The 15,639-nt window shown below is 43.1% G+C and overlaps 1 protein-coding gene across 1 annotated transcript in view; it reads right to left on the bottom strand.

Annotated features, from left to right (window-relative positions):
* Positions 1 to 35: 35 nt before the first annotated feature.
* Positions 36 to 15,639, bottom strand: part of MSRA (methionine sulfoxide reductase A) — a 290,882-nt gene continuing 275,278 nt past the window's right edge. The window contains exon 6 of the mRNA XM_074895458.1: positions 36 to 854. Coding sequence (XP_074751559.1) covers positions 690 to 854 — 165 coding nt within the window. The 3' untranslated portion in view covers positions 36 to 689. The remainder of the gene's footprint in view (positions 855 to 15,639) is intronic.

The raw sequence follows: 15,639 nt of genomic DNA, 5'->3' as shown, positions 1-15,639 counted from the left end.
TTTCTTTTCTTTTTTTTTTTTTTTGTAATTTATTGTAATGCAGATAACTAAATTGATTTCTTTTTGTGTTTATACACTTTATGGAACTGTCAAAAAGAAGTATCACGTTACAATTTTTAGTTTTTCTTACTAAAATTGTTTCAGAAAATAGGCACTACAGGTGATATTACACATTACTGTGGAAGTGGAATTGTGAGAGAATTACTGATCTTACAAATTCACCATTCTCAAAGACATCAAATTACAGGGTTGTGATAGTTAAAATGAGCCCAACCATGTCTCCAGAAGTCAAAGCTCTCATAACACGAGCAAATTCATTAACCCAAGAAAATAAACATGTCTGAAGGCATTAGCTATGCAAAGCAGTTAGCAGGTGCAACCACCTCCTAATTCATCCTTTTAACAGCATTTCAAGCCAAGCCTTTAGAAATTTATTTTCTCTCCAGATTATAAGATTGCAAGGAAACCCATGAGCTGCAAAGAGCATTTGCCAACAGGCACAATTTCTGTTTCTACTTTGGCTTTAAATATCAGTGAACAGGAAACTGCTCAAATTATGGAAAGCCACCCCAAGAGCTTCCCAAATCTTTATGCACTGATGCTTCAGACGCACTCTAACACCTATCAGGGTTGTCGGTCTTTTTTTCATACTCCCTAAAACAAAGTGCAGGTGGTGGAGTAAGTGCAGGCTATTTCTTTATCCCAATAGGGCAGGAAAGCCCCGTTCCCCCGAGGCCGCAGTATCCACCAGGGTTCTTGCTGAGGTACTGCTGATGGTAATCTTCGGCGTAATAAAACTCTGGAGCCTCCCGGATTTCTGTTGTGATGGGACCAAAACCGCCTTCCGTCAATACCTGTCAAGAAACACGATGGAAAGCCATTAGTGGTTTGCTGGCTTCTCTGCTGATGAATGATTTTAAGGTTTTCTCTCAGCAGGAGCCACAGACATCTCTCAGCATTTGGACCACACCCCCCCACACCCCCCCACACCCCCCGAAAGCTGTTTATCCTTGCTCCCATTTTGCTAGGAGACACTGCCGGCACCAACGTAGGCGTTGGTGGGAGGACGTAATGTACCCTCCTGTTTTAATGGCTCATTTGCTTAATTTGCTATGGGTACACATTCGTTCTCTCCTCTTTATTAACCACACCAAGCAGGGATGTTGTGTCATCAATGAAAGTGGAAAACAACAGTGAAAGGCAGCAGAGCACACTTTGACCAAGCCTTGAGATGTCCAAGAACTTCACCAGGCAGGTGCCTCCGCTCTGAAATGTGCTACCCACCCCAAATGTCCTTATGCCAAGAAGAATTTCTGGGTGAAATTTTAGCCCCACTGATGTCATTGAGAAGTAAGAGCGTTGGGGCTCTTTTTACAGAGTCACTGCAAACCCATTCTTCAAAAAGAACAGTTCCATCATGACCAGCAAGGTAGTTTTAAGGCAAATTATGGCTCATTTCTGAAAGATTTGACAATACGTGGACCAGGAGCAATAATCGCTTTGCAGGAGGAGGAGAAGGAATGTGGGTGGGGATTTTAAATTAGACTTTAATTTCTTTCTGATATCCCCTAACTGAATTTGAAACTCCTGACAGCTTTCTGACAAAGGGAATTTCTTTTTAACACGAATTGCCATGACATTTCTCCTACTGAAATTTCCTTTTGTAAGGAAAGTGGTAAGCACCAACATTTTGGAGGCGATTCTTATCTCAGTGGGGACATAACTTGTGCTCACTGAAGTCCACGATAACCTAATAAACACTTTAATTAGTGTCAGGCTACTGTTGCAAAGTACAGTTGTAAAATACTGGACATGGATAGAATTGCATTGCCGTCAGTCAGACCTGACAGTACGATCAACTGTAAGAATGAAGGCTCAGCATTTAAGATGATCAGGTAAATATGTGTTCCCTCATCATACTAATAAATAAACAATAAAAGGAAATCATCACACAGAATCACAAAAAATGGAGCTGGTAGACCTGTTGTGAGGCATCAAGTCCAACTTCTTTCATCATGGTATGATGAATTATAGCTGCCTTACTCCCAGCAAACATTTGTTTAACTGTTTCTGAAAGATTTTCAGAGATGAAGAGCCTCCAGTTTCCTCAAGGAGGCCACTCTGATATTTACCATCCTGTTAGAGAGTTTCTCCTAAAGCTTAGCCCAGTTCAGCCCACTATTTCCATTTAAACCCACTATCGTGGTTGTGCTTATCATGGATGTGGAAAAGAAGTAATTCCCTTCCCCTTTGCAATAGTCTTCTACATACTTGGTGGCTGGGCAGAGAGAAAGATGACATGTAATGGAAATAATACTTCCTCACAGCATTACCTAACAAATAATAGGTGATTATTTGGGACCAAAAAGTCTTCAAATTTCCTGCAACAGGGTTTCCTAGATCCTGCTTCAGCACAGCTAAGTACTGGCCACAGTCTGACATCAGTTGCTGGACTTTGTAGAGCATTAGTCTGAGATATCCTGGTAATTTCACGGTTTGGAGGATACATTTTGCTGTATTCAGTTTTCAGTCAGGAATAAAGTAATAAGGAGGATACAAAACCCGTGACTGACCTGCCTGGGGAGCCCCTGGGTTCCCAACCCTACCTCTGAATTCTCAGTGCAGGTTAGGATGATGTGAACTAGTTAATTCACTGTATTTGAACACAGCAGGGTAACAAGCTCAGTTTCACAGGAATCTGGCCTTATTTCACCATGTAAAATCACCAAAGACTGTCCTTCATCTTTGGGACAGGCTTTGTCCCAAGGGAATCAGATTATTTCCCTGTCAGATGTGATGCGAAGAAAATAAAAAATGTGAGGGTATGTATCACAACACGTTGGGAACAACTAGCACAAAGAGGTGTCAACACAGCTGCTTTCAGAAAGCAGTATTTCACTTACTTTCTAACCCTCCTAGCAAAGAAAAGCACTTTTAAAATTATCTTCACCCCAGAAAGATGGCACAAACTGTCATCATGGGCATTAGTCATTTACGTGCTGCTGTAAATGCATGTAAAATTGGCTTCTTCTCCCCTTAACTGAGTCATGAGGATGCTGCTGGAGGGGTAGATATTTTTCTACTGTGCAAAACAGTATTCGTTACAGATTTTTTACCTGGGACTTTTCCATCATTGGCCTAATTTTGTCAGTTAGAAAATCCATTCTGTTCAATAGCATACCACAAGAGGGCATAAACACCATTTATCCCTTTCAGCATTACTAACAGGCCATTAAAACACTGCACGCTGAATAAAGCAGAAGCCCAAGACAACTCATTATATTGCACTTTGGTCATTAGCAAAAGATACCAGCACTGTTGTCAGAAGCAGCGGGAACCCCAGGCTTCGACACTCTGCCAAACACTACCTTGAATGTTTTGATTTTAAACGGGAAAATATTTTCCTCGCACTGACTGTGTCAATGCAAAGATAAAAACATCACTGGGAAAGATGATGAAGTTCATGATGTGCTGGCTCTGGCAGGTGTAAATCAGCCCTCTCTTGATTGATTTCCTGCTGCCAAGGCACATATAATTTGATGATAATCCTGTTCTAAGCAGACTTTTTAGTCCTCGCTGTCTCAAAATTCCTGAGCCATCTGACGTGACCTCCCATTATCATGCTGCAGCCAAAAGGGCTACTGCAGCCTTTGCATGCAGAAATGGGAAGGACCAAATTGAGTGTAGTTAACCCTTGGGATATTTTATTCACTGCAGGAAAGTTTTAAGGTACTGGTGGATCTTTTTTCCCCCAAATACTCTGCTGGAATTCAAAGAGAATTAATTCATGAATTCATTCAAGGGATTTTTGTTGGCTTCTGTCATAGGAGAGATCACACTAGGGGATCAAAAAGATTCTTTAACTGATTATAATCCAGCCCAAAAAACCTGGCAGGTTCTACTGGTGAGAAGCCAAACCAAGCCAGAACCCAAACCTCACCCAGCTGTAGAGGACAGAGGGGACATGGCCAGCTCGGTACATGAGGATAAGTGCTGGAGGACCGTGCTGGAGCCAGCGCAGGGAACCTCAGCACTACTACTTTTTTTAAACAACCTGTACTTCCAGCACGTAAAGGATTTTGTTTCCTAATTCCTAATTTATTAGAGCCTGAGGAAGCTTTTTCCTGTTGTTTGCTTTAAACTGCTTGCCTGATCACATCATTACATCCTCTGCTGCAAAAAATAATTCCTTATTCACTCTCTCCATAGTGATCTCAATTTTACACCTCTGCCTTAATCCTGCTCATTCATTTCTTCGGGAGCTTCACAGGCTTTGAGTCCCCACTTCATAACTCAGGTCAGCCTTCTCACCCTTTTCTGCATCTTTTCTAGTTCTATTTTACTGCTGCATTGAGATGGGGTGACTGGATTTGCACTCTATTCAAGATCACCACGGATTTATTCAGTTACATTTTCTCTTTTATTCTCCATTTCTTTCCCAGCAATTCTTAGCATTCCACTTGCCTTTCTGACCTCTGCTGAGCACTGAGCAGACGTTTTCAAAGAACCATCTGCAATGACGCCAGGACCTCTTTCGCGGGCTAATTTAAACCCTATCATTGTGTCTGCACTTGACTTTTATCGACATGGAATTTCAGCAGCTATTTTATTGCCCAGACGTTTGATATTGTCAGATTCTTCCGCAACTTTTTGTAGTCATGTCTACTTTTGCTTACCTGGAATAACTCTATACCATCAGCAGATTTTGGCACATCACTATTGTCTGTCTCCCTTTCCCAGCTCTTTTATAAGTACATTGAAATGCACAGGTTCCCAAGGCAGGTAATTGGTAACCTCCATTCACTGCAAAAACTGCCCAGTCATTTGTATCTATTATTTCTTATCTATAACCGCTTATTCATTCGCAAGAGAAAACTTTCCTCTCATTCCACAGCACCTGGCTCCCTTTTATGCACCCGCTTTCTTCACAAAACTGTATTATGTGTGCAAGACATGAGTTTCCTCTGCTAAAGTCACATCAACAGTTCTATGAAACGCTGTCTACTAACTTCTGATAACTCAAGCAATCTGCAGCATAAAACACCAGACCTAACCTGTCTATATTCCTTCTGGCTCATCTTGGAGATATCTTAAGCACAGAAGCAGCCCACTTTTCATTCCTCCAGTACCAGGGTCAATTTAAATCACGGCTTACCTGTGACACCAGCCTGCAACGAATTTCCAATTTCTTTTTATACCTGAAGCCAACCACCACCTGGCTGCACTGACCCGCCAAATCATTTCAGTGATTCTAAACCTCTTTTGCTGCAGCTTGAACTTGTGACCGCTCCTCAAAATTATAACCACAATCTGGTGTGGGAAACCCCCAAATTCCTCAGCTGTGAACACAGTCATGAGGAATTACGTAGCTGTCTGCTATTACTTTCATCAAGTCCTTCAGGGACAGCTCAAGCTTTGCAGTTGCTTTGTCTCCAGAACTGATTCCTAAAATGCTCAGCTAGTGTAAGGAAAATATATTAGTGAATTGGTGAGCTGGAACAATTATTTTTGGATGCAGATTTGCATCTGTTGTGCAGCACATACTGACAAGAAGCAATTTTCCTGCTGGTGGCACCAAGACTGGAAGTGTGCACCGAGAGCACTTGCACCACAGATACTGGGCTGTAGTTTTGGGCCCCTCGCTACAAAAAGGACATTGAATTTCTTGAGTGTGGCCAGAGAAGGGCAACGGAGCTGGGGCAGGGTCTGGAGCACAGGTCTGCTGGGGAGCGGCTGGGGGAACTGGGGGGGTTCAGTCTGGAGAAGAGGAGGCTGAGGGGAGACCTCCTGGCCCTCTGCAGCTCCCTGCCAGGAGGGTGCAGAGAGGGGGGATGAGTCTCTGGAGCCAAGGCCCCAGCGCCAGGCCCCGAGGGAATGGCCTCAAGCTGCCCAGGGCAGGGTCAGGCTGGCTCTGAGGAAGGATTTCTGTGCAGAAGGGGCTGTTGGGCGTTGGAATGGGCTGCCCAGGGCAGGGGGGAGTCCCCGGGATCCCTGGAGGGGTTGAAGAGTCGGGCTGAGCCAGCGCTGAGGGATCTGGGGGAGTTGGGAACGGTCAGGGGGAGGGTCATGGTTGGGCTGGAGGAGCTGCAAGGGCTTTTCCAACCCAGATGGTTCTGTGATTCTGTACAACAGCCAGTGCCATACCCGTGAACACTGCACGCACAGGAGCAGCAACTGCCACAAACATCACTGTCAATAAAGATGATTTTTGGACATGCAGCTTGAAACCACAGGGACTGCAGCTAATCAAACCATTTTTTTCCATTTGAACCATACTGGTTGGTTCTCTAACCACCTGCCACTTAACCTCGTGCTACCAGTCTGATACCCAGTGCAGTGAGGGGATCCCACGGCATGCAGACGCTGTTAGGAAGATTTTAAGGGAGAGATTTTAGAGAGGTGGTATCATCTTACAGATGTTTTTGCTTTTTAACTTGAAGGCCATGCACTGGGACACAGCAGAGTCTGCATGTTAGCAGAATCAGTTTTTTCCACTGGCAGCAATTCAGTTCAGTTATGCTAGGTGATAAGAAACACTGTCCTCAACAGGGCAGATTATATGGTAGACTGCCAAGGAATAAACTAAACCAGTGTAACCACAGAAGGTTGCTCTTCACTTACTCCCAAGCAACTGCATTTAGCACACGATACTTCTGCACTTTGATTTGCTACTGCCCTCTGAACTGACAGTAATTGCTGCTTCAGCTTTTTGTAGCCAGCTGATTATATTGAGCCAAAGTATGTCAAAATATTTAATCATTTGACATTACAGCATGGCAACAACACATTCAAGGTGTTTGGCTCCTTGTTTATATTCAGATGGAAGTAGCTAATACTTGTAAAGTGCCTTAAGAATTTGGAATGAACTGTGTCAGCAAAGCATGATGCCTTTGTACCTTGGAAGGAACAGACTGACACTTTGATGTGTTGTTCTGAAAATGCATGCTTCATGGAAGTTTAGAGAAGGGGCTGAACCCACTTATAAATTTGACCAAAAAAGCTTTAAAATTGGTTTTGTTAAATGAAACCTTTTAATTTTCTGAACGGAGGCATTAGTAAAGCAGCAGAGTATTAATTGGTTCCAAGCGTTTTGTGGCTTTTAATAAAAACAGCATCATCCTGCGTTTGATTCAATACACACTTTAAAAGCAAGCCTGTACTCAGGCTGCCGCAATATCTAGTTTGTCTCATGTCTCAGCAAGTTACACGAAGCTCCCGTATTTGCAACGGCCCCTCTAAAATCACCCATGTTGAAACTACTGCAGAGTATCTTGACACCTGTGACAGCTTGTGATCTGTATCATCACTCACCCTTGATGTAAAAATGTAAGGCAAGTAATCTCACAATGCTGAGCGCTCTAGCAGGGAGTGCTGATTTAAAATCTCTAGGGCTGCCCTTTTTTTTTTTTTTTTTTATACTGGCTACTCAGAATTTCATATCAGCAGCAGCAGCAATGCTGAAATTCATCCCTGTTTCCAAAATCACTAAGAGCTGAAGGAGCTGCGCTATTTCAGGAGAAGGCCAGCAGGAAATAGTTGCATGGACTCGATCCTCTGTAGGATGGCAGTATGCATACATCCTAGACACATGATTACTGTGGTATTTTTAACTCAAAAACAAATTAACCGACTTTGCCAAGTTTGTGGATCAGTTGTTGACAGGCTTGGGAGCAGAAATTCAGCAATACATGTTCACTTGGTCCAGAGGAACAAACACAGTGAGTAGCATGAGGCGTCAACAATGCGCAATTAAGAAAGAATGTTTTATTTTCCCCTTCCTTTGCCAAGTGCCATGTAGATATACCTCTGCTTTTCTGAAAGACAGCCTGATCTGCAGTATCACGACTCAATGATATATTCATTTGTTTCCTCTGTGTTGCCTCCGGTTGGCTGGAACACCTCATTGGTAAACACGCAACTGTCAAAAATTAAAATCCAGTTTGTCATGCTGGGTCCAGCCTTCTCTATGTCACTTACTGATGTGGGCTTTTCCAAACTAATTGATGCCAGTGACCTCTACAAAGCCCTGGAATGGGCTGAAATCATGTCTAGGTGGTAAAACCCGCATTCGCATCCATGTCGGTGACGTCCTTACGGAAATCATGTGTTTCACACCACAGCGAGCCAGACAAGAGGAAGGATCCTGCCAAGGAAAATGTGGGAGCAGTGGCTGGCAAGTGCTGAAGTCTAACCCCAGCGACCACACTGGGCACCAGCATGGACTGGGACCAGATATCTACATTCTCCCGTTTCCAGTTACCTCTCTGCACGGTGGATTCAATAGTATTGATATATTTGATAGATGCTGCAAGAATTGATTAGCTAATGTTTTGCACAGGGCTTTGGAGTACCACGTAATTAGCTAATGCTTGCACAGGGTTTTGGAGTGCTATATAATTTCTAAGTATTATTAATATCCTTGCAGGGAAGCTGTCTAGTCTCAGAACTCACTTTCCAGCGTGCCTCTCACAGGCAAGAGTGAAACCAGGAACAATCCATTTATGTTGGTATAAATTCTGCATCCTTCGTGGTGTGGGCATAAGGATCTCAGAGCAGAAATGGTGAGACCCATTGAATTTACAGATTTCTTTGGTCTTTGCCGTGATAAAAGACAAGCTGCTGTGTGACTACATTATAAATCTGAAGACATAAACATCCTACAGGGATTACACGTAACCTGGTCAAAGAGGAGAAATGCTGTTACATGGGCCTGCTGGAATTGTTCATGTGAATGTATTCTTCCAGTGCAGCACAGGGAAAATGCTGATAAGAAGGAAATACAATAGAAACTTAAAAGGTGGTGCTGCAAAGTCTAAGCTGAAGAATCTTGATTCTCATCTACGAAACTGCAAAACTGACTTTGTCAGAGCTTTTGCCTATTGACAAAACCTCCACATACAAGAGCACATCATCTGAATCGAGTAAACTGAACCCAGCCAGAGACACAGGCTCACGAGCCTTAGGGGAAAGCTGCATGTACGTATACAGCCTGTTCCACTGGTTTGAAGACCTGCTTTCTCTGAAATGCTTTTCTCTTAAACACTTAGCTTGAAGGAGGCTGTTTGGTCACTCGTTCCTGCCAGAGGGGAAAGAATTGCTGGGCTTGGATATAAATCAGACCTGCCAAGGTAAATCGCAGTTGGCCGGTAGCCTGGTTATTAACATATCTGAGGCCCCAAGTGGTTCTGTTCAGAGGGTTGAGGAAGGATCAGGAGTGCAGTTAGTCTGATATTTCCTACTATTTTACATCTGAGTGTACTTTCTTGTTGCCCACAATGATCAGCTATGCCAGCTGAAGTGGCAGATTTACACAGACAGACTTCTTTGTACCTTCTAGCAATGGGAAAAGTTGAACATTGAATTTGTCCTAAATTGTATTAAATGGAACTGACAGTGAAATAAAATCTGCAATTCTATTTTGTCCTGTTAGATATTGATCCTGTGAACATGCATAGAAAGGAAGTTGTACCCTGCTTTCCATCATATCAATCTAATTCTGGATTCAAAGCTTTTGCTCCAGATACTGACTGGTATAACAGGATCAACTTGACCCACAGTCTTTACAAGCTTGACCTTCAGAGCAGAGCTTCCTGAACACCCATCCTGCCTTCTCTTGAGGGAAGAAAGATGAAAGTGAAGAATGGCACCAGGGGACATTTAGGAGGTATAGGAAGATAACATTAGCAAAGATAAAAGACATCTTGCTCAACTAACATCTGGGAACTAATTAGGTGTTGAAGGAGCCATTGAGAGAGATGGAAATTCTGTTTGTCTAGCCAATTTTAACGCAGCCAAACAGCCTTTTACTGTACATCCTGCATGGATAATTTATGATGGCTAAGAAAAGATATGCCCTGTTCTGACTTGCAGTGATCTAAAGCTATTCTGCAGTTTGAGACACTAATCACTCATCCGTTACCCTTAAATTTCCAAAATGAAAAATGGCCAGGTTCAAACTGAGACGAGGCCACAGATAACCACCCACAAACCGAGCAGTGAAGCTTAGGGCAGAATCTTCCAACACACTGCAGACCAGAACTAGTATCTCCACATAGTGCAGCCCTGAACAACTCTGAGAAGATAACTCGGGTCCAAAAGCAGCGTCATGATAAAATCAGGCAAATCCATGCTGCCTGTGAGCAGAAGAAAACACTCCACATATAAATGCTGTGTTGACAAGACTTTACCACTTCCATTAGCTCAGTTATCTCTGAACCACGTTTCATTACAAAGTGCAGACTAGCCTGTGCAATGCCAGGTACTCCCTTGTGTATGTATCCTTTGCAATAAATGGAAGCCACTCCAATTATTTTTCATTCAGGGGAGTTGCAATGTAGAAATAAAAATGTTCATTTCACATATTTAACGGCGAGGGCTCAGTTCAGCTCTACTGTTACATTGCCATCATTTTATTTTTCTCAGTGGAGCCAACACTGGATTTATATCAAGTATTTCTTCCACAAAATGTAAGCATGACAGTTTCTCAGGAAAACATATGAATTTTTAAGTGGAATAAACAATTTAGCTTTTCCAAAAATCCTGAAAAATCCAGAAATTACTTCATTGTGACTGGGGTGGGAAACTTTCAGACAGAGACCACGAATATTTACTCCTGAAATCATAAAAACTGCTATACTGGAATACCTGAAAGAAGATCCTTATAGTGGAAATGGTTGGACAACCTGTCATCTCTGACACTTATTTTGCCTCTAATAACAAGCTCTGTTTTTCTGTTCAGCCTCTCATGACCATTAGTGTGTAATGCTAACCCATCTCATCCCCAAAAAGCTGGTAGATCGTTTGCATTGTGCTTTGTACCCTCTTCAGATGGTGAAAGCCCTGAGCACACTTTCTAGAGCAGCAGGACTATCACCCAGCTCACCTCTGACTGTCCTGGGGACTTTCAGCAAAACAAACATTTCCAATCTCTCTTTCTGCTTCTGTTTCTCATTCTTTAAAATGGCACTAATGATACTCATCCTTTTTTATTCCAGCTCTGCAGGACACACTCTGATTCTTACAACGGCCATATGTGCACCACTTGGCACAACGAGGAGCCCGACCAAAGCTGCAGGCTCCAGTTGCCACAATTAACACAAATATGGAGAAAGTTATCATACAGTATGCCTCACAGCTCCTAGGTCAGCTCAGACCGCAAGGGAAACTCTGGCTGGCCTGCGGTCAAGGGAATTTTGTCGATACTGTTCATTCAACCGAGCTGTCACACAGTCACGGGAGGATATTCTAGAGTGGAGAACAACTCACCTTGAACATCTATCACCAGACTCACCTGCTGAAGTGGCTGCTGTCACCATTAAAGTATTTTCAGTCTATATTGCTGGTTTCTTATAAAGATCTCAGGGAGATCTGACATGGACCTAACACTCCTAGCAATTTACAGCAAAAGTATTTGTTATGCAATACATTAAGTCTTCTACCCAAACAGAATTACAGAATCGCAGAATCCTTTAGGTTGGAGAAGACCTTTAAGATCATCAAGTTCAACCGTTAACCTCACACTGCCAAGGCCACCACTAAACCCTGTCCCTAAGCACCACGTCTACACGTCTTTTAAACCCCTCCAGGGATGGGGACTCAACCTCTGCCCTGGGCAGCCTGTCCCAACACTTGATTACCCTTTCAGTGAAGAATTTTTTCCCAATATCCAATCTAAACCTCCCTTGGCACAACTTGAGGCCATTTCCTCTCATCCTATCGCTTGTCACTTGAGAGAAGACACCAACCCCCACCTCATTACAGCCTCCTTTCAGGTATTTGTAGAGACCGTTGAGGTCTCCTCTGAGCCCCCTTCTCTCCAGACTAAACCCCATTTCCTCAGCTGCTCCTCACGAGACTTGTGTTCTAGATCCTTCACCAGCTTTGCTGCTCTTCTTTGGACACGCTCCAGCACCTCATTGTCTTTCATGCAGTGAGGGAGCCAAAATTGAACCCAGTATTTGATAGACAAGTTCATCAGATATCTCTTGTGCTCAAATGCAGCTTAAGGGGATGGGATGATAAAGGATGTTACTTGTCCCCAGGAAAGGGAAAAATCAACATCATGTCATTTTCTTGAAAAGTCAGATTTAATTTATACTACACATATAGGACAGGACTGTACGCAACACAGCACAGCAAAGTGTCTAGAACTGCCTGGGTGGTCTGTCCTTGTCTTTCCCATGGAGATAAGAACAGAATGGGAGAAGAAGAGCAAAGAGCCTTGGCCACCTCCCCCAGATATCATCAAACAGAGAGGAGACGGATCCAGCACGAGATTGATGCGGACACCATTCACAGTCTGACCTACTGCACGTCAAACGAAACATAAAATTGAGGTCCTTCCCCATGAAGATGAAAAAGGCAGGGGGGACTTCTCAGCGGCAGATCTCAAGGATCAGTGTGGATAAAGTTTTGTGAAATTTCCAACTAAAATTCCCAATTTGCTTTGAAATAGAAAACATACTCTTCCACGTTAAAACCTGTGTTGTCAGACAGCTGCTGCATTTCCAGCCTGGGTCTTTCTGACCTTTCTGTCTGACCAACTGAGTTCAGTGGAATATTTTCTAGTTTTTTCAACTGTGTAACAGATCACAGATAGGTCAAACACTTTAAAGCAATTTTGATCCTTCAGGATGACAAATTGTTTCTGTTATCAAATATATGCATAAGTGCTAGTAAAATTATATTTGAAATGGTTACCAAGGAATACTATTTTAGCCTGTAAAGTCCAGAGAAAATTAACAGAGCATATTTTAATCAGAAGACAAGCCATTTTCCAGCTACTATAAATAGAAAAGGCTGGAAGAACGCATCCGACAAGCAGAAGAAAGTGTAAGGAGGGTAAAATTCCACAGTGTTTTGGCTTTGGACTTCAGAAGGTAGTGAGTATGAGATAGTGTGAAATACAAAGAAGCCTTTGTTGTTTACATCTGAAGTTTAAAAGTGGCACAGTGTGAATAAACAAAGGATGTTCCATGAAACACTGCAGCAGTGATGTACTCGCTCTGTTTGAGTTCCAGAAACGGCATGTAAATAGAGGCATCGCCTTCTTGTTTAAAAAGAGAAAGAGGTAAACTTTAAAGCTTGCCTTCCAGAAAAATCTCATTTACCCAGCTCTTTAGGTTTTTGATAGGCTTTTAAGTGGTGGAAAACACACAATCTTAATAAGACTAAGATCTGGATCATTTAGCATTTGCTTTCAGGTTGGTTAAGCTTCTTACTAACGTGTAATAGTACACACGCTTTTGGAAACCTGAATTAGCTATTTGTTAACTTTTCTGGAAAAGAAAAAAAAAACTTATGCTCTCAAGTACTGGGATAATATCAAGCCATTTATTTTTCGTGCAGACATGAATAAACCATACTGCCATGATAGTTACACAAGTGAACTGATTATTTTACAGGAGGATGCATTATGATCGTTGATAAGGACAGAATCTGAAGATACACAGATTCAGTTAGATATTGAGAATATTTCATGTCAAGCAGTTACGTAGCATTGAATGTGATTCAAGCTAGTTACAGTATCAGTACATACCTTTCAATGCAAAGATTCCCCTATATTTGGTGAATCTTTAATCGAATTTGATTTTAATTCAAAATATTGCAACCTATTCCTATGGCATAGATAGAGGATAACTTTTGATGACGTTTAAAAAAAAGATAAATTGTTATGGTTTGGATTTGCTGTATGTGACATCTACGCTGGAGCCAGCTGATCAAAATACCTTTTGAATAAGCACGTACAATCCTGAGAATTTCCATACAGATCGGTTTGGTTTTGCTTATTTGATGCTGAAACCAACTGAAGTCAGAGCAGAAGGCAGGGTAAAGCTGTCAGCCACAGACTGGGTTTGTATTGCACTGAACCCTGTGTATGCAACGTCACTCAAGGTACCAGAGACATGCTCAGGAGGTTGGCAGCTCTCATAAAAGACCGATGGGAACCCCCATCCCACTGGAGTGGCATCTAAAGGACAGGAGATGCCTCTCCAGGACACCATCAATGTCACCGTGACACTTGTGCATCAGACAACAGAATCAAAGCCCAGAAGTCAGCCCACGTACCAAAACAGGCAAAACTGATAGATACAGCACTAAAGGGAAATGGAGTCAAGCAGAAACTACTAAATCCAGTGTCACTCACTGCATCACCTTGTGAGGGCCATATCCAAATATACATTCCTCTGAAATCAGCTCCACAAAAGCTGTCTAGGAAGATCAAACTCTGGTGAGTTAACAGCACAGCACACATGACAAAATAATAAACAATTAATCCAATTTGTTCAGCTCTAGGGCCCCAACGTAAGAAAGACATGGACCTGTTGGAGTAGGTCCAGAGGCCACGGAGATGCTGGGGGGGCTGGAGCACCCCCTGTGAGGACAGGCTGAGAGAGTTGGGGTGTTCAGCTGGAGGAGAGAAGGCTCCGGGGAGACCTTAGAGCGGCCCCCCAGGGCTGAAAGGGGCTGCGGGAAAGGGGGGAGGGACTCTGGATTAGGGGAGTAGGGATAGGATGAGGGGTAACAGATTTAAACAGAAAGAGGGGAGATTTAGATTAGATATAAAGAAGAAATTCTCCCCTGTGAGGGGGGTAAGGCCCTGGCACAGGCTGCCCAGAGAAGCTGTGGCTGCCCCCTCCCTGGAAGGGTTCAAGGCCAGGTTGGACGGGGCTTTGGGCAACCTGGGCTAGTGGAAGGTGGCCCTGCCCGGGGCAGGGGGGTTGCAACAAGATGAAATTTAAGGTCCCTTCCAACCCAAACCATTCTATGATTCGATTTCTCTAATCCCTATCCATCCACAGACTCTTTGGTGAAGATTTTGGTATGGACTTCATTTTCACAGGAAGCTGGTTCACCAAATCTAAAAGATTTGAGTTCTTGCGGCATTAATATCCACTTCTTGTGTGAGTGCCCTCGAAAGCAGATGGCTTCTGCTTCCAAGCCCACAGACTGAAAGCACAATTGTACTCCTGAAATCTGCAAATACATGGCAAAGAAGTCAAACTTTGGATGCTAACTAGAAAAGTAGAAACGTGACCTGCACCCTTTGCAAAGCCAGTTCACTTCAACAGCCCAAAGCTCCGTGCACATTTATTTAATCCAATTACATCTACAATTTTCAAAACTGGTTACTTGTGCCTGCAGCAAAACTATTTTACCAGAAGAGGGGAAAAAAATTGCATTTGGACAGAACATCGGCTGCAAAACCAGCGTAGTTATTTCATGCCCTCTGGCAGCTGCCAAAAATGCTGAGAGTACAGCAGCACGTGGGGAGGGGTGAAAACAAAAATCCTCCATAAGGAAACAGGGTAAATCCTACAGCTTCAGCTCCTTCACACCCCATCCCTGAGCGAGCTTCCTCCGTGTAGCTGTGATCAGACTCCTCCTGAGCACAATAGAGAGCAACGTACTCAGGGGGCCTAGCGAGCTATCTTTTAACTCCACATACCTTTGATTAGCAACAGATTTCTTTCACAAGCTACAGTGCTTTTTTTCACGAGCTGTAGTGATTTCTTATTGAAGCGGTGCACTGTAGGCTTACAGAAAAAATAGCGGTGAAGGAGACCTCCAGAGCTTCTTTAGTTTATCCACCTGCCACAAGCTCTACCTACTCCTTCCTGGAAGAGTTTAGATCCATAC

The sequence above is a fragment of the Athene noctua genome, chromosome 1, assembly GCF_965140245.1.
Source record: "Athene noctua chromosome 1, bAthNoc1.hap1.1, whole genome shotgun sequence".
Lineage (NCBI taxonomy): Eukaryota > Metazoa > Chordata > Aves > Strigiformes > Strigidae > Athene > Athene noctua.
This window is presented reverse-complemented; position numbering and strand designations above follow the sequence as displayed.